This window comes from Triturus cristatus, chromosome 7 (genome assembly GCF_964204655.1).
Source record: "Triturus cristatus chromosome 7, aTriCri1.1, whole genome shotgun sequence".
NCBI classification, from domain to species: domain Eukaryota; kingdom Metazoa; phylum Chordata; class Amphibia; order Caudata; family Salamandridae; genus Triturus; species Triturus cristatus.
This window is the reverse complement of record NC_140590.1, coordinates 65447772-65469925: the sequence shown is the minus strand read 5'-3', so window position 1 is coordinate 65469925 and position 22154 is coordinate 65447772. Positions and strand designations below refer to the sequence as shown.

Here is a 22154-nt window from a genome sequence, read left to right as displayed (position 1 = left end):
TGCAGTTGTCTATATAGATGACATCTTGATTTATTCCACTAATCAGGATATGCATGTGAAGCATGTCTCACAGGTGTTACAGAGACTTGGAGAACATAGCTTGTTTGGTAAATTGAGTAAATGTGTGTTTCATGCAACTGAGGTGGAATTTTTGGGGGTTATATTGAGCCCGTCCGGTTTGAGTATGGTGGAGCGAAAGGTGGCAGCAGTGCAGGAGTGGCCAGCACCAAGAAATGTGAGAGAGGTGCAGTGCTTTCTGGGATTTGCCAATTACTATCGCAGGTTCATCTCCCATTTCTCCCTTTTGGCATCCCCAATTACACGTCTGTTGAGAAAGGGAACAATATTTGTTTGGGAAAACTGAGACCATGGAAGCTTTCACGTATATAAAAAACGCTTTCACTACGGCCCCTGTACTGAGACACCCACAATCTGAAGCCCCTTTTATAGTAGAGGCAGACGCCTCTGACGAAGCTATAGGGGCGGTGCTACCCCAACGAGACAAACATCCAGGACAGCTCCATCCGGTGGCTTTTTTGTCCAGAAAGTTGAACACTGTCGAGCTCAACTATCCTGTGGCAGAAAATGAACTGCTAGCCATCAAGAAATCCTTCCAGGAATGGAGGCACTATTTATGGGGGGCTCAATACCCAGTCACGGTGTACACAGATCCTAGAAACTTGCAATATATGAAAACAGCCCGTCAATTCACACAAGGACAATTGCGCTGGATGCTCTTCTTTGCGGACTATGACTTTGTTGTTACCTTCCGTCCTGGTTCAGAAAATCGGAAGGCGGATGCCTTGTCACGTCAGGATGAGATTGATAGGCCTCGACAAAACATCACAGAAGCAATTGTCCCTCCCAGCAAGGTACTATGTGCGGTGACAATAGATCAGTTCCTGGAAGAGACAGTACAACACAGAGCCCCGGCCGGCTAGCGAGGATAGGCCGATCAAGATGTACATCGTTCTCTGAAGCATGGATTGCCATTGCATAAAAATAAACTGTACCTGCCTACACAAGAACTGAGATTGAAAGCTTTCATTTGGTGTCACAACTCCCTCATGGTAGGACATCCAGGATACACCAAAACCTTACACTTGGTCAAACGACAGTTTTGGTGGGAAAAAATGGCTCAGGACATAACCCAATGGGTGTCGCAGTGTGAGACATGTGCCCGTAACAAGAGTGAATCTACTAAACTAAAAGGAAAATGAATACCGCTGGCCGCACCGGAGCAGCCATGGCAAACCATCAGTGTGGATTTCGTTCTTGGCCTACCGAAAGATCAAGGATACAATGACATCTTGGTTGCAGTGGACAGTCTGACTAAAATGGGTCACTTCATTCCGTGCAAAAACGTGCCTACAGCAGGGCAAACAGCTCAGCTTTTGCTGTCTCAGGTGGAGCGATTACATGGACTTCCTAGAATTATCGTGTCCAATAGAGAACCGCAATTCATAGCAAGGTTTTGGCGGATGTGGTGTAAGGCTCTCCAGATTGATGCTGCTCTGTCAACCAGCTTCCATCCTCAAACTGACGGTCAGACGGAGATGTTAAACCAGACTCTCAAGAAATACCTTCGTTGCTATTCTAAGGAAGCCAATGACTCATGGGTGTCCCTACTGTGGTAAGCCGAATTGTCCTACAACAACGCATGGCACAGTTCGATCAATGAAACGCCTTTTAGAGCCAACAATGGATTCCATGCTAAAGTGTTGCCACTGGTCATCCCGAGTGAGGTTATGTCGCAACCTATAGTAATGCAGCATCTCAAGAGGCTACAAGAAGTGCACAAAAAGGTGCAGGTCAGTTTGAAGCGGGCCAAACAAACGTATAAGAAGTGGGAAGATGTGCACCGGCAAGATGGCCCTTGTTATTAGCCGGGTGATCGTGTATGGTTGTCCACCAGGAACATTCGATTCAGGATACGTGGTGTGTTCATCCTAGATAAATCGGCCCACACACAGTGCTGCGTGCAATAAACCCTGTTGCATATAAACTCAAGCTACCTGCTTCGTTATTGATTCATGCAGTGTTCCATGTCAACCTACTGAAGCCGGCCAAGAGAGCACATTGTAAAGTGGTTCCTCCGGTGCACGAAGTGCAGCGGGTGCTGGACTCCAGATTCTGACAGGGGCGCCTGTGGTATCTCACTTCTTGGAAGGGGTACTCCTAGGAGGATGATTCCTGGGAACCTAGCATGATTGCTCACACTTCTCGAGTGGTGCGCTGCTTCCACGCACGTTACCCCAATAAGCCTGGTCCTAGGAGGCACTTGGGGGGAGGGCGTACTGTCAGGTAAAGACCCAGAGCGCCTGCTTAGCAAGCTGTTTATATGCGGACATTTCATGAACTTCAATTCCCAGAAGGTCCTAGGGAAGGGGCTTCCTGGTATTTCAATCATGCACGCACGGCAAGCGGCGTGCATAATTCTAAGGCAGCGTCTTCCCGTTGGTTGAGGAAGATCGTCCGTCCTGAAGGAAGGAGCAGAGCAATTTGATTCCCGCGGCTGCTTGGTTAGCCATTACGGGTTCTGTGGCAGACTCGGGGTCGTGTACTTTCCACCGAAGTCTGCATCTTTATTTTGAAACAATGTGCACCAGAGGACGTTGGGGGAATCTAGGATCCCGGACGGCGGTACCAGGTATGGAGGGACTCAACGGTTATTGAAGTCCTAACATTTGATCCTGGCGTGGGAGGCGCTGAACTGGGAAGCCCGTGCTGCTGCGCTATCGTACCTTTTGGCAGATTTGGTTGGAGCCATTGGGGAGGCGCCAACGGTATGCTGATAATACCGTTCGTGGGTATGACTTAAGACATTGACTGTATAGAGGTATTAAATCCAATTACAGGATATGAATTTGGGATTAACTCTGGTGCTGGCGAATGCGGTAATTTGCTGGGTTACCGTTTCAAGGAATTACTGTTTCTGTAAAGACCCACAGGATATGGGAGTTCCTACTGTTCCTATCGGGGTGTCCACTGTGCCTTCATTCAGCTGGTGACATTTTGACATTTTGGTTCTTGATTATTCTTACTTTTTATGAAGGTAATTGGACGACCAGGGTATGTATGTGTAGAGGAGACGGCTAATAAGAACTGGAAGGAGTAGTTGAAGGTGGAGTAATTTGTGTGCTTTGTATCATCGGTGAAACCTCCTCTTGTGTGAGACGAATCGTTTGGGAGATAGCGAGGTCGCAGAGGAACACCACGGCTGGTGGAGCTAGCATTACAGGTATTAGTCCCTCCTTAGTGAGACCTTTTTGAGAGTAGTTAGAATTGCTGGCTTGTATTAATCTATGTTGTTTTTGGTTACAGGTCTCCCTTTCCCGGCTGTTCCCACCCTAATTCCTTTCCCTCACTTGATCGCCTCAATACTCTGTGTTTCTGGTGTCAGAGTTGGGGATGTCAAGAGGTGGACCCCTTTGAGCATCGACCGGATCCCGCGGAGTTTCTGTGGATTGGACAATCTGCAGTATTTTCCTCCACAGCCACTGTTCTTTCTGCGCAGCCTGCCCCCTGCGACCTCTTCCTCTATAGCCACTGCCCTCTCTGCACAGTCTGAGCTCTCTATCGGCACCGTCTGCGCACTCTCTCTGAGCAGTCCGAGCTCTCTATCAGCACCGTCTGTGCCCTCTCTATCGGCACCGTCTGCGCACTCTCTCTGCGCAGTCAGAGCTCTCTATCAGCACCGTCTGCGCCCTCTCTGCGCAGTCTGTACCACTCCTCTGCGCAGTCTGATTCTTCTCTTTGCACCGTCTGCGCCCTTTTCCTCCACAGCCACTGTCCTTTCTGTGCAGTCTGTGCCCTCTTCCTCCATAGCCACTGCCCTCTCTGTGCAGTCCGAGCTCTCTATCGACACTGTCTGCTCCCCCTCTCTCTCTCTCTCTGCACAGTCTGTACCACTCTTCTGCGCAGTCTGATCCTTCTCTTTGTACCGTCTGCGCCCTTTTCCTCCATAGCCACTGTTCTTTCTGCACAGCCTGTGCCCTCTTACTCCATAGCCACTGCCCTCTCTGCGCAGTCCAAGCTCTCTATCGACACTGTCTGCCCCCTCTCTCTCTCTGCGCAGTCTGTACCACTCTTCTACGCAGTCTGATTCTTCTCGTTGCGCCGTCTGCGCCCTTTTCCTCCACAGCCACTGTCCTTCTGCGCAGCCTGCGCCCTCTTAGGGCTCAGTCCGCGCTTTCGTCGTCACATTCTTGCCCCTCGAAACACCTGTCGAACAGGTTGTGCTTCAGATGAACATAGTTTAATTGCTTCAGTCACCCCTGTGGCCCCGGGCGCTCTGCGACCAAGGCGAGGCCTGGGAGGGCCCAATGGAGGACCGGTGACAGAGAGGGCCCAACATAGCGCCGAGAGAGAGAGGAGCAGGGTGAGGCACGAGGCGCCCGTCAGGAGGTGGCTCGACCGTACGCCAAGTCAGGGGCAGAGGGCTCATACAAAGCCAAGTGAGGGCCGAGCACAAGGAGCGGAAAGTGCACCCCGAGGGGGGCACGGTGTGGCACCGCGTGCCTGTGCCACCTGGTGAGACACTGCGCAGGGGGACCAGTCTGCGCCCGGTGGAGTGCACAGAGCGGAGGTGGTAGAGTGCCCACAGTGACACTACACCCCTACACCGTGCCATCACAGCAGCATCAGAGAGGAAGGCTACCCGCGGAGCCCCCTGGAGGCGACGGCTGGAGGATGAAGGGACCCTGGACCCTCGTGCTCGTCTGTGGCCTGCTGCAATCAGGTAAGGTAGTGCCCCCTGCTGGCCGGTAGAGGCCGCTCTCGCTGCACTTTCACAGCTCCAGGGCAGGTGAGTAGAGGGGCTCCTAGATACGAAGCACGTCCTTCCCACGGACAGTGCCTTGTGCACGGCCGTCCTGGGGCGCAGGCAGGAGTGGGGAGGCGTCCCTCTTCTATAGATCTGGGCAGTGTCATCTTAAGGATTTTAGGGGCCCTTTTTTTGTATATCTTTTCATTTTAGTAACCATTTTTTGCTAATTCAAGCCCTATGTTGCCTAACAATCTTGAACAATATTGAATTATTATCAATCAATCAATCAGGGAAATTATAAACGCGCTATTCACCAGTGAGGGTCTCAAGGCGTTGGGGAGGGGAGCACAGCTCCGGTTAGTTGAAGAGCCAGGTCTTCAATCAATCAATCAATCAATTATTTGTAGAGCGCACTACATACACGCAAGGGTCTCAAGGCGCTGGGAGGGGGTGGCCCTACTGGTCAAACAGCCAAGTCTTGAGTAGCCTCCTGAAGGTCAGCAGGTCTTGGGTCTGTCGTAGTCTCAGTGGGAGGGTGTTCCAGGTCTTGGCGGCGGGCTGGGAGAAGGATCTTCCACCGGTGGTTGTTCGACGGATGCGAGGGACGGTGGCAAGTGAAAGGTCGGCAGAGCAGAGCTGGCGGTTGGGGATGTAGAAGGAAAGTCGTCTGTTAAGGTAGGCTGGGCCGGTCTTGTGGAGTGCCTTGTGTGCGTGGATGAGGAGCTTGAAGGATATCCTCTTGTTGACGGGGAGCCAGTGCAGGTTTCTCAGGTGGGGGGGTGATGTGCCTGTGGCGTGGTACGTCGAGGATCAGTCGTGCAGAGGCGTTTTGGATGCATTGCAGACGTTTGATGAGCTTGGTCGGGACTCCCGCGTAGAGGGTGTTTCCGTAGTCGAGTCTGCTGCTGACGAGGGCCTGGGTGACTGTTCTTCTTGTGTCTGTCGGGATCCACCTGTAGATCTTGCGGAGCATGTGGAGGGTGTTGAAGCAGGAGGAGGATATGCTTGGTCATGGAGAGTGTTGAGTCGAGGATGATTCCCAGGTTGCGTGCGTGGCCGGTGGGTGTCAGGGCTGCCCCAAGTGCCATCGGCTACCAGGAGTCGTCCCAGGCTGAAGGGTTGGAGCCGAGGATGAGGACCTCCGTCTTGTCCATGTTCAACTTCAGTCGGCTGATCTTCATACAGTCAGGGACGGCCTTCATTCCTTCGTGAAGGTAGGATTTGGCGGTGATGGGGTCCTTGGTGAGGGAGAGGATCAGTTGAGTGTCGTCGGCATAGTAGATTATGTTGAGGTCGTGCTGTCGGGCGACGTGTGCGAGCAGGGACATATAGATGTTGAACAGTGTAGGGCTGAAGGAAGATCCCTGGGGTATGCTGCAGATGATCTCAGAGGCTTCGGATCGGAATGGGGGGAGGCGGACGCTCTGGGTTCTGCTGGAGAGGAAAGAGGTGGTCCATTCCAGAGCCCTGTCTCGGATCCCTACGGCGTGGAGACGTGCGCGTAGTGTTCGTTGGCAGACGGTGTCGAAGGCGGCGGAGAGGTCCGGGAGGATGAGGGCCGCGGTCTCACCGTTGTCCAGCAGGGTCCTAATGTCGTCGGTGGCAGCGATGAGGGCAGTCTCGGTGCTGTAGTTGCTGCGGAACCCTGACTGGGAAGGGTCCAGGATTCTGTTTTCTTCAAGGTATTGGGTTAGCTGTCTGTTGACGATCTTCTCGATGACCTTGGCCGGGAAAGGAACCAGAAAGATGGGCCGGAAGTTCTTGAGGTCTCTAGGGTCCGCCTTGGGTTTTTTGAGTAGGGCGTTGATCTCGGTGTGTTTCCAGCTCTCTGGGAAGGTCGCGGTCTCGAGGGAGAGATTGATGATGTTGCGCAGATGGGGTGCGATGAAGCTGCTGGCTTTGTTGAAGATGTGGTGTGGGAGTGTGTCTGACGGGGAGCCGGAGTGGATTGTGCTCATGGTCTTGATGGTGTCATCGAGGCTCACGTTGGCCCAGGCTAGCAGGGGGTCGTGGTCGATGGTGTGCGGAGAGTCTGTCGTGTTGATGTCTGTTGGGGCTGTCTGGGTGTTGAAGCTGTCGTGGATGTCTGCTATCTTGCGGTGGAAAAAAGTGGCGAGGGAGTCGCACAGGGCTTGCGACGGCGGGATGTCGTTGGTGTTGGAGCTGGGGTTGGAAAGTTCCTTCACGATGTTGAAGAGCTCCTTGCTATTGTGTGCGTTGTTGTCAAGGCGGTCTTTGAAGGAGGTCCTCTTGGCAGTCCTGATGAGGTGATGGTAGTTGCGGATGGCGTCCTTGTGGGCTGCGTGGCTGTCCGGAGTCTGCTCACTGTGCCATTTCTTCTTTAGTTTCTGGCAGGCTCGCTTGGAGGCTAGGAGTTCTGGGGTGAACCAGCTGGCCCTCTTGCTGGTGTCTCTGTAGGAGGGATTCTTCAGCAGGGAGAGGGTGTTGGCGCAGTCGTCGATCCAGCGTCTGAGGCTGTGGGCAGCGTCGTCGGTGTTGGAGGGTTCGGTGGGTGGGCTGAGAGCGAGGTTTGCGTGTAGTTGGTCTTCGGAGATTTTGCTCAAGCAGCGGCGAGGGATCTGTTGGGTGCGGTGGTATGTGGTGGGTTTCTGGATGGTGAAGTGGATGCAGCAGTGGTCGGTCCAGGGGAGTTCGGTGTTGTGGCTGAAGGAGACGTGGGAGTTTGAGGAGAAGACGGGGTCAAGCGTGTGGCCGGCGGAATGGGTAGGCGTTGTGACGAGTTGCTTCAGTCCGAGGTTGGCGAGGTTATCGATCAGGGTGGTGGAGTTGCTGTTGTTTTTCTCAAGGTGAAAGTTCAGGTTTCCGAGGAGGATGTAGTCGGTTGAGGTCAGGGCGTGCGTGCTGATGAAGTCGGCGATGGAGTCGCTGAACTGGGGTCAGGGTCCGGGGGGGTCTGTAGACGAGGGTGCCTCTGAGGGTGGAGTTGGGGTCTGAGTGGATCTGGAAATGCATGTGTTCGGCAGTGCTGAGAGTGTCGTCGGTGCTCGTCGAGACCCTGATGCTGTTCTTGTGGACGATGGCGATTCCTCCTCCGACTCCGTTGGGGCGGTCTCTGCGAGTGATCTTGTAGCTGTCTGGGATGGCAATGGTGATGTCGGGTGTGGAGGAGTTCTTCATCCAGGTCTCTGTCAGGAAGGCGACGTCCGGGGATGAAGTGTCGAGCAGGTCCCAGAGCTCAACGGCATGTTTGCGTGCGGAGTGGGTGTTCAGTAGGATCCATCGGAGGTGATTGGGGTCTTTCTTGGGGGGTGGTTCGGCGGCTCTGAGGCTGGTGTAGCTGCAGTTCCGGCAGGTGAAGGAACCCTGTGTGCGTTTCGGGGTGGCTTTGAAGCAGGTGTGGGTCCGTCCGGCGTTGAGAGCGTGGAGTGTGCTGGCATCGTAGCGGCGGCGGTCGTCATGGTGGGCGCGGGGACCAGGGGTTCTGGCGCTGGGTGCGGTCCAGGCGCAGACAGGTGCAGACGGGCTTGCCTTAGGCATGCCCGCTGGGCGTGGCCGCTGCACGGCTGCGCAGCGACCGCAATATCTGGGGGGGTGAGAGGGAGGAGCAGCTGGGAGGTGGGAGGCAGAGCAGGGGCAGCGAATGGGCGGTCAGGGGGCGGGGCTGCAGGGGATGCAGCGGCTGGAGCGGGAGCTGTGGGGGGCGACGAAGGGAGCTGAAGGCACCGAATTACAAGGCCAGTGAGGGAACAGAAGGCAAAAGCGGGCATAGAATTACTGGGCAACGAAGGGAACAGAAGGCAAAAACGGGCACAAAATTACAGGGCAACGAAGGGAACAGAAGGCAAAACTGGCACAAAATTACGGGGCAACGAAGGAAACAGAAGGCAAAAACGGGCAGAGAAACACGGGGACAGTGGGAGAACAGAAGGAAAAGAGGGCACAGACCAAGTACAGGTACCGGGGGAAGACAGACAACAGCAGTCACAGACACCAAATAACAATAAAGGCAATGCAATAAGATACAGATGGTGATACAAACCTAGGAGCGGCAGCTGGGTCAGGGACACACAGGTGGTGCTGTGCGGAGGGGGTGCGACCTACCTAGCCAGGTCAAAGGTCTTGAGGGTCTTCTTGAAGATGTGCAGGGTGGGGGCGCGCCTGAAGTTGATCGGTATTTCATTCCAAGTCCTGGCTGCTATGTAGGAGAAGGTTCTTCCCCCCGTTCTTGGTCTGCGAAAGCGCAAGGGTTCGAAGAGGGCGGTGGATCGGAGGTTCCTCTTGGGTACGTGGAAGGAGATTCTCTCATTGAGATATTGAGTTACGGTGTTGTGGAAGCATTTATAGAAGCAGGTGGAGGCGACGGTGTTGACCTGTTGGGTCCTGGAGATGGAGGAGTTGAGTACGATGCTGAGGTTTTGGGTGTGGCCCGTGGGGGTGTGGGGGACGGCCAAGGGTGGTGGGCCACCAGGAGTTGTCCCATGCAGAGGGGGAGGGTCCGAGGACGAGGACCTCCGTCTTCTCCAAGTTGAGCTTCAGGCAGCTGCTGCTCATCCAGGATGCAACTTCTTTCATTCCGTCCTGGCAGTTGAGTCTGGTGCTGATGGGGTCTGTGGTGAGGGAGAGGATGAGCTGGGTGTCGTCGGCGTAGGATACTATGCTGAGTCTGTGCTGTCTGACAATGGTGGCAAGTGGGGCCATGTAGATGTTGAAGAGCGTGGGGCTGAGTAATAATCTTTGGGGTACTCTGTTGTTGATTTTTGTGGGTTCGGAGAGGATGGGTGGAAGTCTGATTCTTTGGGTTCTGCCGGCAAAGGAGCGGAGCTAGTCGAGGGCTGTTCCCTGATGCCGACTTTGTGGAGACTGGCGGTGAGAGTGTGATAGAAGATGGTGTCGAAGGCTGCAGAGAGGCCGAGTAGGATCAGGGCTGCAGCGCTTCCTTGGTCTAGGAGGGTATGGATATCGTCTGTGGCGGCGAATAGAGCAGTCTCCGTGCTGTGGTTGCTGCGGAATCCGGATTGGGAGGGGTCAAGGATGGAGTGTTCTTCAATGTATTTTGTTAGCTGGACGTTGACGGTCTTCTCGGTGACTTTGGTTGCGAAAGGGAGGGTAGAGATGGGTCGGTAGTTCTTGAGGTCTGTGGGGTTTGCTGATGGCTTCTTGAGTAGGGATCTGACTTCTGCGTGTTTCCAGTCATCGGGAAAGATGCTGGTTTCGAAGGTGGCGTTGATGGTGCATCGTAGTTCCGGGGCGATGGCCGCGGCGGCTCTGTGGAAGATGTGCGGGGGCAGAGGTCCATGGGGGCTCCTGAGTGGATGCCTTTCCTGTTCGATGCGGTGTTTTCGGTAGTGATTGGGGTCAAGGAGGAGATGGTGGGCTGGCTGGCGTTGTTGCAGGATGGAGTGGTTTCGGAGTCAGGTGTCTGGTCATTGAAGTTGTCGTAGAGGCCCTTGATCTTCTGATGGAAGTAGGAGCCAAGCTTGTTGCAGAGGTCGTGGGAGGAGGTTAAGATACAAAAATACAGAGAGCTAGAGAGAACGTTCACTTCTCCCTTGGAAGGTGGGGCCCTGGGCAAGTGCCCTCTTTGCCAACGCTTTAAAATGCCTCTGAACCCGGGGTCATCAGCCGCTGAGTGCTATGAGGGCGGGTTCTTTGTAATCTCAAGCGATCTATCTCCATGCACTGAGGGGGGGACAGCCAGCACCTTCTGTCAGGCACTCCCCTGTCTAATACTCCCCTCTCACCTTAACAGCCCATGTCCCTCCCCTCTCTTCAGCAGCCCTGGCACTTCCTGCCTCTCCTCTGGTCCCACTCGGCCCTCAGCAGGGATGGGCAAGGCTGCTAGGTGCAGAGAATGGATCCCTCTCATTCAACACTCTCTTTCACTCCTCAGCCGTCTCTCCATCCCTATTCTGTCCTCAGTAATCCCTTCTCTCGCAGGAATCCCTGCACCCCGTCATTTCCTGACCCCTTCTGTCCATATATTTGTTTACTGTTTCCAACTATACCTCTCTTTCTTTCTTTTCCACATCTCCCATCCGCCCCTCTCTCTCTGTGTCTATCTCTCTGTCTCTATCTCTGTCTCTTTCTCTCTCTCCATCTGTCTCTCTCTGTCTCTCTCTCTCTCACTCTCTGTCTGTCTCTCTCACTGTATATATGTAGGTATATGGGGGCAGATTTACTAGGAAGTGCCGCAGCATGCGCCGGCTCTCTTGCACCATAGTGCAAGGATGCCTGCGTCATGAGGAGTTTGTTTTTGTGCAGGAAGGAGCACCTTCCTGCACAAAAACAATCACTACAGGCATTTTCCTCTTTCAATACGTGCTGTAGAATGCAGCACGCATTGAAAGAGGAAAAAACGAGGAGAAATGAAAACATTTCTTCTCGTTGCGCCTCGCTACGCCACCCCTGGGGAGGCGTAGCATTCAGATGCATTTCCAGATTCACGATTCCTGGTAAATCTAGAAATGTGTCTTGGCCCATGGGTGTTACGTGGGAACACCCACAGCAACACCCATGGAACGCTCCTTGCACGCAAAGTGCTGCATGTAAAGGGGCCATATTTACAAGGACAGGAAAAGCCAAGCAGGGTGGCTTTTCCTGTCATTGTAAATATGGAGCAGTAAAATACGCCACCAGTACGTTACAAAAACTGATGTACTGGTGACGCAGGGGGCTTGTAAATCTGCCCCATGGTGTTTCTATAGCGACCAAGCAAAAGGGAGCCAAGCACTGTAATGGGTCAACAAAGAGTATAAAGTCAACAAGTTGTAGGAGTGGGACCCGGGTTGTAAACAGTTAATGCACTGTGATGTAGTGTTCTTCAAAGAGGTGCGTGAGGCTTCAGCTCTTGCCTAAAGTCCTGATTATGTGTCTGGTGGCCATGGTTACTCCATCACAAACGTGAAGGACATCCTATGGAACTTGTAATACGATGGATGGGATACTCGTCATGTTTGTGACAGAGTATCCCTCCGCCAAGATCTAAATTAGGCCCTCATTTGGTGCAGTGTTGGGGCGGTGGTGATAGATACAGGGATGTAACTCCGGTTCCCGGGTGCATAGATGGAAAAGGCTTCGCACCTTGTTTTTGATCTTTTTCTCTCCTTAGTCTGCAATCTGATGGCGTCCTGGCTGCAGGTGTGTTGAGATCCACCAGAGATGGTGAGCTTGTCTGCAAGATAAGCGGGATGGTTGTCAACCTGGCTTTCTAAATAATGCAGCTGGTTCTGAAAAAGGGGCGGGCTGTTTAGGGGAGTCAATGGAGTTTCATCAGGGTGAGGGTGATGTTATTATATTTCTCAGGCCCTGGATGAGACGTGCTGCGGTTTTGTACGATGCGCATATTGGGGGCCAGAGTGGAGTCTGACAACCGTGCTATGGCCATTCTGATTCAAGAGTACAAGGGCTTGAACAGCAGTTCTGAAGTCCCTTTCTTGAAAAAACAGGTTCACTTTCTTTAGAAGAGAGATCTGAAGTGCTTAATTTGTAGAAGAATAGGTCCCGGTGCCCAAAGCCCCGCTAAGGAGCCCGTGGCAGGCACGGGTGTACAGAATTCCAAGGCTGCGTAGTTGCAACCCACCTCCTGCTTCTTTAATCAACTACTAGGCACTCCATGACCCTGTATCTCGCTCTTGCAGGTTCCTGCATTCTCCTTTTGTGACAATTTTTCCATCTTTCCCTTTCTTCTTTCCCTTATGTGTGTTTTCTCTTCCTTGCTCTGGATCAATGGCCCATGTTATGTTGTTATGTTACTGAGTTTTAAAGCGTGCATACACCAAACAGTTTCTAGGCAATATAGGGGGGAAAAGGAGGTGAGATACAGAATAGGCAGAGTGGTACTTGTATGCTTGTGTAAAACACAGGTTTTTGATGATGTCCTGAATTCTTGTTAGCAGGATGTTGCTCTTATCTCAAGGGGAAAAAAGTTCCAAAGTTTGGGGGCGATGACCAAAAATCTGGTGGCACCCAGTCTCTTCTTATAAATTGGAACTGATAGGAAGTTGAAGTGGGCAGAGAGTAGTGGGCATTTAGGGGTGTAATTCTAGATTCGGAAGTTGATGAAGATGGGGCTTTTGCTGTGGAGTGATTTGAAAAATGTTGCAGCAACTTTGAAGGTAGTTCTTTGTCCTATAGCCAGCCAGTAGAGGTCATTTTTCAGGGGAGTGATATTGTTGTGTAGTTCCTAGGAGTCCTACAGGATCTGTGCGTTTTAGATTACCTAAACTGAGAGCTTGGCGTTCCAACCGCTTCCGGACACCCCCACGGGATATGTCAGCCGTTAGATCATCTAGCTCTACAGTGCCACTACTACCCCTCCTGTATTCTACAATGGTGTAGGTAGTTTCTGGCAGTCACTGAACATGACAATCCTGATTCGTCAGGGATCGTGGAAAACAGTACAGGACGCTTCGCTCAGACACTCGTGCTTGCTTTCTCTCAGAAATTACACAGGATTAGGACTTTTAAATAAGAATGTATTGGTCCAGCGGCAGCATTGTGTAAACATATGTGCTGCAACAATCAGGAGACAGATGCATACGAAAGAGATTGCTAGTACCAATATAGTGAATAGAAGATGCATTTCTACCATAGTGCTAATAAGATGAACAGAAGCTGTTCAGATAAAAACAGTAGCACTTGTATATTCCTAAAATGTGCGCTCTAAGTAATTGGCTGAAATGTACCTAGCCTAACCTGGATGTGTAGGTGTATATGTGCATAGATATGTGTATCTGTAGCCAAGAAACCCCCAGGAATGAACCAGCCCCCTCACCTGATGGTTTAGAATGAAGGACCCAGTCTCTGCGTCGAGGATAACAACCAGCAAGGGATGTCAGACAGCTGTGTGTCGAAGATTTGGCATGCAGGAACCCCCGTCTCAGCTTGGAAGGAACTCTCCTCTAATTTGTAGGGGGGAGTGAGGGTCTTTTATACTAAAGTGGTCACTCCAGGGTTTTTTTCTAGAATCAATATGTTTTTAAAACAACCATGGGTGTTTTGAAAACAATCATAAATGTTTTGAAAACAATCACCAATGCTTTTCTAAACAAGTGCGATCATGCACAGCCGGCTGGGTTGTTAATAGGTTAGGCAGGCCGCCTCGTTCTGGACAATTTGGAGTCTTTAAATGAGGATTTGGTTAGGCCAACGTAAAGAGAGTTGGCGCAATCTATCCCAATGTAAAGAGAGTTGGCGTAATCTATCCCAATGTAAAGAGAGTTGGCGGAATCTATCCTTGAGAGGACGTGGGTGATGACAGCCTGGACAAGGGCTCAAAGGTGAGGAATTAAGTGATTTCTTGATTTTCTGGAGGAAGAGGAGATTACTGAGGTGATTTGTTGCTTCATGGATAAATCGGCATCAATAGTTATCCCAAGCTTTTTTACTACTTATTTTTAAGGTGGGGGGGATCTCCCAACTCATACAGCCAGAATCAATCAGTCCAGTATTGAAGTTTATTTTTGGTGATAATAACTTCAGTTTTTTCTGAGTTTAATTTCAGTTGGTTGCTTTTCTTCAAGTCGCAGATGAACAGCTTTGTGGATTGAAAATGTTCTTTAGATGCAGAGGGAATTATCTAATTTGAAGAGTAGTTGCATGTCGTCTGCATAGTTATACATTTTACAGTTCATTTTTTGAGCGTGTGGACCAGGAGGTGGATGAATATGTTTAAGAAGTGGGTGTATAAAGGGGATCCTTGGAGGACTCCGCAATCTAGGTTGGTCTGGGATGATGTGAACAGAGTTAGGCGCACGGACTGGGATCGGTCTCCTACAAAGGAGATAATCCAGTCGAGTGGCAGGCCCCTCAGACCTGTGGGCTTGGTATGGTCTGCCAGGAGGTTGTGGTCCATCGTGCCAAAAGCCGCTGATAGATCGAGGAGCACTAGTGGCTGGGTGTCGCCTTCCGCTCACATCTCATCCATTATGGAGAGGGTGACTGCTTCGGTGGAATTGTCAGGGCAGAAGCTGACTTGACAAGGGTTCCAAAATTCAGACTCCTCTATGAAGGTGCAAAGATTGTGTGCCACATGCCCCAATAGTACTTTTGCTAGGTGAGGTAAAAGGGAATTTGGGAGGTAGTTTTTCAAGGTGAGTGAATCTTCGCCTTGTTTTTTCAGGAGGGGTGCCACTATTGTTACCATAAATGCCCTGGGTCCTTTTCCAAAATTAAGGAACTGAATGAGAAGGGTCAAGACTGGATATGGGATAAAGGAGAAAACTGTTAAAAAAATGTTGGGTGGGGAGGCAAGGGTCATTTGGAGAGCCTGATTTTACTTTTATCAGTAGTTCCTTGAGGCAACCCTTACTGATTTCTGGAGATGAAGATAAAGTTACAGGGTTGATGTAATCCAGATTGTTCCTATTACAAGGGAACTAGTAGGAATATTTGCTTGAATGTTCTTGATTTTATCTATGAAATAGGTATTAGGTGCATCACACAGAGTCTGGGAAGAGTTGACGGGTAATGTCACTATATCAGGGTTGGAGAGTTCTGAAATTATTCCAAATATCTCCTTCAATTTGGTTTTGTAAAGAAAGCGTATGTAGTGTACTGAATGTGCAAATAAATATTCTTTAAGGTGTTGTAAGTAGAGTATGTTAGCCTCTGTGGTGTAGTTCTCCACCATTTGTGTTGGTTGGGACGTAAAGTTAGTTATGCAAGTTTTAGTTTATCTGTGAACCATTTGGAGGCTTCATGACATCTAGCCTGTTGTATTCTGCCCAGGGGTGCATGAGTGTCACTGACGTTTGTGAGCCAGTCAGGTATCACCTTTCCATGTAGGTCGATGTAACTTTCTGGATCAGGTGTGGTTGATGCCAGTGAGTTGCAAAATACATTTAAGAAAACCAGCTCCTGTAGAGTAGTCCAGACTGGAGTGGAGACTTTTGGGAAAATAAACCTGTAAGTGAGAAATTAATTAGACAATGGCCTGACCAAGTGCATGGGGACCTGTGAGGCTGGACAGTGATAAGTGCATGGACCAGACATGGTCTAAAGTGTGACATTTAATATGAGTGGAGGTACGCACATGTTGCTGAAGATTTAAATTCCTATGGTGATCAGAGAACTCTGAGGATAGATGTCTTACCATTAGGATGTTGGTTTGGTAGACGAAAAAGGGGGTGAATGGATTCGAAGACAGACTGAGGGAAATGCTGCATGTATCCCGGGGGTCAGTAGGTGAGGGAACAGATAAGGGGGAAGAGTGAGATTCCAGTTGATTATCAGGTTGTCTACTGCGGGGAATATTTAAAGAGGTTAGTTTAGAGAATTCCAAGTGTCTCTTAATTACTGCAGTGATGCCACCACCTGCTTTACCAGGGGCCGGTTAACTTGGATGATGTCATAGTTGCCAGGGAGTGGGCTCTCAGGGATGGACTCTTCTGTAATCCACGTTTCTGTTCAAAGGAGAATTTCTGGAGACTCAGACTCAAGTAAATGAAAGATTTCTGTTTCACTCTGGAGTGTACATTTAAATAGTAGATTCCTATCTTGTCTGGGTTGGTACTATGGACACTGCTCATTATTATTTATTATTAAAAGGCTCTTCTATAGCGCATGGCTACTCGGGAGCATCCCAGCGCTTAAGACTAACCAAGCAGAGAAGGATTGGGAATCTAGAGCTATTTTAACTAGTTGTTTGGAAACAGAAGGGTTTTTAACTTTTTTCGAAAGACAGGGAGGTTAGGCTCTTGGCGGAGAGGTGGGGGAAGAGCATTCCACAGCCCAGCCGCGTTGTGCGAGAACAGGCGACCTCCTGTGCGGGATCTGCTGATCCTAGGAACTGTCAGCAGATTTTGTTGGTTCGAGCGAAGATTCCTGGTAGGATTGTAAGGTCTGATCATATCATCTAGAATGGGGGGGCCACTCCCATAGAGCAGAGTTTCATGTTGGATGATGGGTCTACTGTACCTCCAGCAAATAGCGAGGTTTTGATTTAGTAAAAATAAGGGCCGGTCCCAAACATGAGTGCCAGTGGGCCCCAGCGACAACCAGCAGCTCAAATAAAGCAGTGGAGAGTTGGGACCAGGCCGTCTTTGTTTTTCTGCTGATGTTTTCTGGGTTGGGGTGGTGTCCAGGGTTAATCTCTCTCCCATTCCCATGTGCCTCCGCTCAGCAGTCTCTGACCTTTCCTCATCATCCCATATCTCCCCAGCAGGTGTGTCCTTTCACCTCCCTGCAATCCTACATCTTCTCAATCCTTGTCTTCCCCCTATGCCTTCTCTCAGCAGTCCCTTGTTTCCTGCTATGTCACACTTTCACCCTCAGCAGTTTCTGTGGTCTCCTTCCCTGCTGTGTCCCGCCTGTCCTCTCTCTTCCTTCCTTGCTGTTTCTTTCGCCTCTGACCAGGTCTCTCCATCTCCTTTATTAGCCTCTCTCCCCAGATGTTTTTACTCTTCCCTCCAGTCAAACACCTGATCACTCTCTTCTCTCCTCACCCGTCCCCTGTCTTCCCTCCTTGTGGCCACGACAGAGCATTCAAGAAGAGCGATGAGCCAAGGGGAGCTGAGGTGGCTAAGAACTCGCCATGAGAAATCAGAAATAATAATTTGTTACATTTCCAGTTGTGCCATACCCCCAAGGCCCCCAGATCCTCCAGAGCAGGGCTCCCTCCTATGGCAAAGCCCGCAACGACAGTCTTTTTGCACCTTGTTGCAAAGGTCTGTGGATGTCCTGTCTCAGGTCACAGAAGAAAGTTGACATGGCTACTGCACCTGCTGCAGAGATCTGTGTTAAGCCTGCAGATAACTGGTTCACTAACAGTTGTACCTGACTCCATAAGCCTTTTGCCCCTCTCTCCTTGTGCTTGTCAATCCCCGAATAATCACTAACCTGGGGGTTTACCAGAATCCACAGGAAGGAAGAGAAGTTCACCTCGCTCCCAGAAGGTAGTGCCACGAGAAGGAAAAACTATCACTCCAACATAGACCACTCTCCCCGGAAAGACGAAACGGGGAAAAAGAAAAAATCCAGAAAAAGACCACACAGCTTCTGCTCAATCCACTGAAGCAGATCCCAACTGGTTTGGAAAAATGCAGAAATCGTGTAACTGCAAAAGAGAGAACCAGACAACCTATTAGTGCACCCTAATACCCCTCTATGGAAACAAGAGTTGAAGTCTAGTGCAATTCAGGCATGAGAGGCATCCACTTACCCAATTCGTAAGTTTCTCAGTCCGTTCAGGAAGGGCAGACGATAGAAGTTATTATCACTCCTTTTAAGGTAGCGAGAGTCCGTGATAATTGTCTCACAAGTTGGGAAAGAATAAGGAAGACTGTGGATGTTCAAAAAGAAGTAGATGTGAAGGCAACAGAAGTCTATCTGGTAATTAATTTGTTGAAGGGCTAATATGCAGTGTAAGCTCTAGCTTACGAGGGCGCTCAAGCCTTAAAAAAATAAAGAAAGAAAGTCTTCACTTTGATGAAGAGTTTAGTAGCGTAGCACAAGCTCCTGCTCACGAGTGTAATCAAAAAGATAGGAAGTCTTTTGCAAGTTTCACTCCAACTTGCCTAGGTGAACGAACCTCTTCCCAGCCGGGATGCCCCTGCAGGAATCCAGAGTTCTCTTGATTTTTGCGGCCGACAGCAGACAGCTGCGGAGCTTTTAAACACCGCTCCCTAGTCAGTGTGTGACTCCAGCGGCCGTTAGTAGTTGGGGAAGGATGCTGTTGCAGGGATTCTGCTCATGCACAGAACTATGCGCAGGAAACCAGGACCTCAGTGAATTGTGGTATACCAAAAAACTCACCTCAGTACCCAGAACCCCTATCCGACTAGCATCAGTGTCTCATTCGTTTTCCTTACTACAGCGAAGCTACCAATGATTAGACAACCCAGAACAAGCGACTTAGGTTACTCTCAGGAATGGTGGGAATCAACAACGCTCTTTCGTTTTTATTCTCGTATCAGTCCACAACGTGAGTAATCAGAGACACGGAAAAGTTTTAAATGTTTATTTTAACTACGTGCTCTAAGATGCAGTATTTTGGCTAAAATAAGCAAACAAATGATTAGAAATAAAACAATCAGCATTGTTACAATTCCATAAAACACAAAGGGAGAAATCATATTATAATGATGGTGGAAACAGGTCTTATAGCGCCTTGTGTACCACCCTCCCATGGCTAGAAGCTAGTTTTATAATAATAGAAGGTCTCTAGGTTTGAATGGGGAACCCCATACCTCCAAGATCAGCTTAGGTGAATCCCATCACAGGATCATCAACGCTCTCTGTAGGTGGAAAGTTTTTCTCCAAGTGTCAGTATCATGCATGCAATGCAATATTAAAGGCACCCGAGTTTCAGATATTTGCAGCTGTGTGCTTGTTGTGTCTAGAGCGTGGGCCGATCAACCTGAATTCAACAGCATATATTGTTTTTTGACCTCGAAGGCTTCTGCACACGATTGTATGACATAATTTCGAAAGACAAAAATTCGACCTACAAAAATATCGCAACAAAAATATCGTGGTCAAGAATATCGACATCCTATCTACAACATGGTAAGTACAAAAATATCGATAATTTAATATCGATGTCAAAAATATCGTAATTCAAAAATATCGGTTTTTTTTTAGTTTAAAAATATATGTAAAATAAACCAAATAATACTTATAAATCAAAGAAACATAATTAAATATATTGTATAATATGTAAAATGTATAATAAATATATATAATTAAATGAAACTTTAATGAAATATATATATATAATATATAATATATACACTTACTTAATAATTACTTTTAATAATAATTTCTGTTACATATAAATTATTAAATATTTATTTAAATTACCAATACATCTATACACATAAAACAATAACATTAATAAATATTAAATAATTACATATAGCAAATAATAATCAATAATTTTAATTTGAATAATTTTTATTATTAATTATATATTACAATAGCTAAAATATTACAAAACATATTTAATATCAGACACAATAAAACTACTAGTCCAACTTCAACAAAAACAACAGTAAGGAAAATGTTGGATAGCGTAGGGGTAAAAATAACTATTCCAACTCCCGAGTGTGCAACAGTAGGGAAAACATTGGATAGCGTAGGGGTAAAAATTACTATTCCAACTCCAAAGAGTGCAACAGTAGGGAAAGCGTTGGATAGCGTAGGGGTAAAAATTACTATTCCAACTCCAGAGAGTGCAATAGTAGGGAAAGTGTTGGATAGCGTAATGGTAAAAATTACTATTCCCACTCCAGAGAGTGCAATAGTAGGAAAAGTGTTGGATAGCGTAAGGGTAAAAATTACTATTCCCACTCCAGACAGAGCAACAGTAGGGAACACATTGGATAGCATAGGGGTACAAATAACTATTCCAACTCCAAAGAGTGCAACAGTAGGGAAAACGTTGGATAGCGTAGGGGTAACAATTACTATTCCAACTCCAGAGAGTGCAATAGTAGGGAAAGTGTTGGATAGCGTAAGGGTAAAATTTACTATTCCCACTCCAGAGAGTGCAATAGTAGGGAAAGTGTTGGATAGCGTAAGGGTAAAATTCACTATTCCCACTCCAGAGAGTGCAACAGTATAGAAAACGTTGGATAGCGTAGTGGTAAAAATAACTATTCCAACTCCAAAGAGTGCAACAGTAGGGAAAACGTTGGATAGCGTAGGGGTAAAAATTACTATTCCAACTCCAGAGAGTGCAATAGTAGGGAAAGTGTTGGATAGCGTAAGGGTAAAATTTACTATTCCCACTCCAGAGAATGCAATAGTAGGGAAAGTGTTGGATAGCGTAAGGGTAAAAATTACTATTCCAACTCCAGAGAGTGCAATAGTAGGGAAAGTGTTGGATAGCGTAAGGGTAAAATTCACTATTCCCACTCCAGACAGTGCAACAGTAGAGAAAAGGTTGGATAGCGTAGGGGTAAAAATTACTATTCCAACTCCAAAGAGTGCAACAGTAGGGAAAGCGCTGGATAGCGTAGGGGTAAAAATTACTATTCCAACTCCAGAGAGTGCAACAGTAGGGAAAGCGCTGGATAGCGTAGGGGTAAAAATTACTATTCCCACTCCAGATAGTAAAACAGTTGGGAAAGCACTAGATAGCATAGTGATTCTATGAACATTATGACCAATTCAATAATTTGTTATAAAAAAATTGCATGTTAACAATGTTTTAAAAAAATAATTATTATTAAATACCAATTATGTAAAATACATATTTAAATAAATAAATTTAAATTACATCCCACACTATTCCCCCTTTAACACACAACACACTACACATACAAAATACACAATAGATTAAATATCAATTTATCTCTTATTTACAATTAATAATACATTCTTTATAATTAATATAGTTATTAATTCACTAATTAATACATATTAACTACGAAATTACAAATATTCACCTATTAATTATTAATTAACAATACATTAATTAGCAATAACAACAAATAAAATACAATAATCAATTATTTATATTTACTATATTTAACTAACTAATAACAATTAATTAATAATAATTACAAATAATATCATTATTTATTTTATTTTAATTACATCCAACCCTATTCCCCTATAAACCCACAACCCACTACACATAAAAATTCACATAATTAATTTTAATTATCAATTAATCACTTAATAAAATTAAATCACCAATTAATTACTAATTAACAATTAATTAATTAACTATAACAATAAATAAATATTATTAATAAACTAATTATAATTTATATAATTAACTAAATAATAAATTATGTTTACAATTAATAATTAATTAAAAATTATTTAATCTATAATCAAATTAATTACCAATTATTAATTGATTACCAATTAATTAATCATAAATACCAATTAAACAATACATATTAATTCATTAATTATAATTACATTACTTCCCACCCTATTCCCCTATAAACCCACAACCCACTACACATAAAAATTCACATAATTAATTTAATTATCAATTAATCACTTAATAAACTTAAATCACCAATTAATTACTAATTAACAATTAATTAATTAACAATAACAATAAATATTAATGATAAAGTAATTATAATGTATATAATTAACCAATTAATAAAATAATTTTACAATTAATAATCAATTAACAATTAATTAATCAATTAATTACCAATTATTAATTAATTACCAATTAATTATTCATAAATACCAATTAAACAATACATATTGTTGTCTTTTTACCGTCCGGCCAGATCGCTCAGGTCGGAAGCCTTGTTTTTTGCTGTAGTCCCCCGCGCGAAGAGAGCTCGCATTGGCGGCCGCTCCTTCAAATGTTTAGCGCCTCAGCTGTGGAACAAATTGCCTGTGGCCCTGCGTAGCACTCCAAACTTGCTGGCTTTCAGGAAGGGGCTTAAAACCTGGCTTTTTACTTCTTAGTTTCAGGTTCTATTAGGTTTCCTCTTCTTTATTTTCTTTT

General features: G+C 47.3%; 1 protein-coding gene across 2 annotated transcripts in view; it reads left to right on the top strand.

The window, feature by feature from the left end:
- Nucleotides 1-22154, top strand: part of LOC146808829 (urokinase plasminogen activator surface receptor-like) — a 644273-nt gene that overhangs the window by 457416 nt on the left and 164703 nt on the right. Inside the window, exon 1 of one of the 2 annotated variants that reach the window (XM_085615652.1) lies at nt 4027-4741. The exons of the other annotated variant lie outside the window; for it this stretch is intronic. Coding sequence (XP_085471778.1) covers nt 4693-4741 — 49 coding nt within the window. The 5' untranslated portion in view covers nt 4027-4692. Of the gene's footprint in view, nt 1-4026; nt 4742-22154 lie in introns of those variants that run through there. 2 annotated transcript variants of the gene reach the window in all.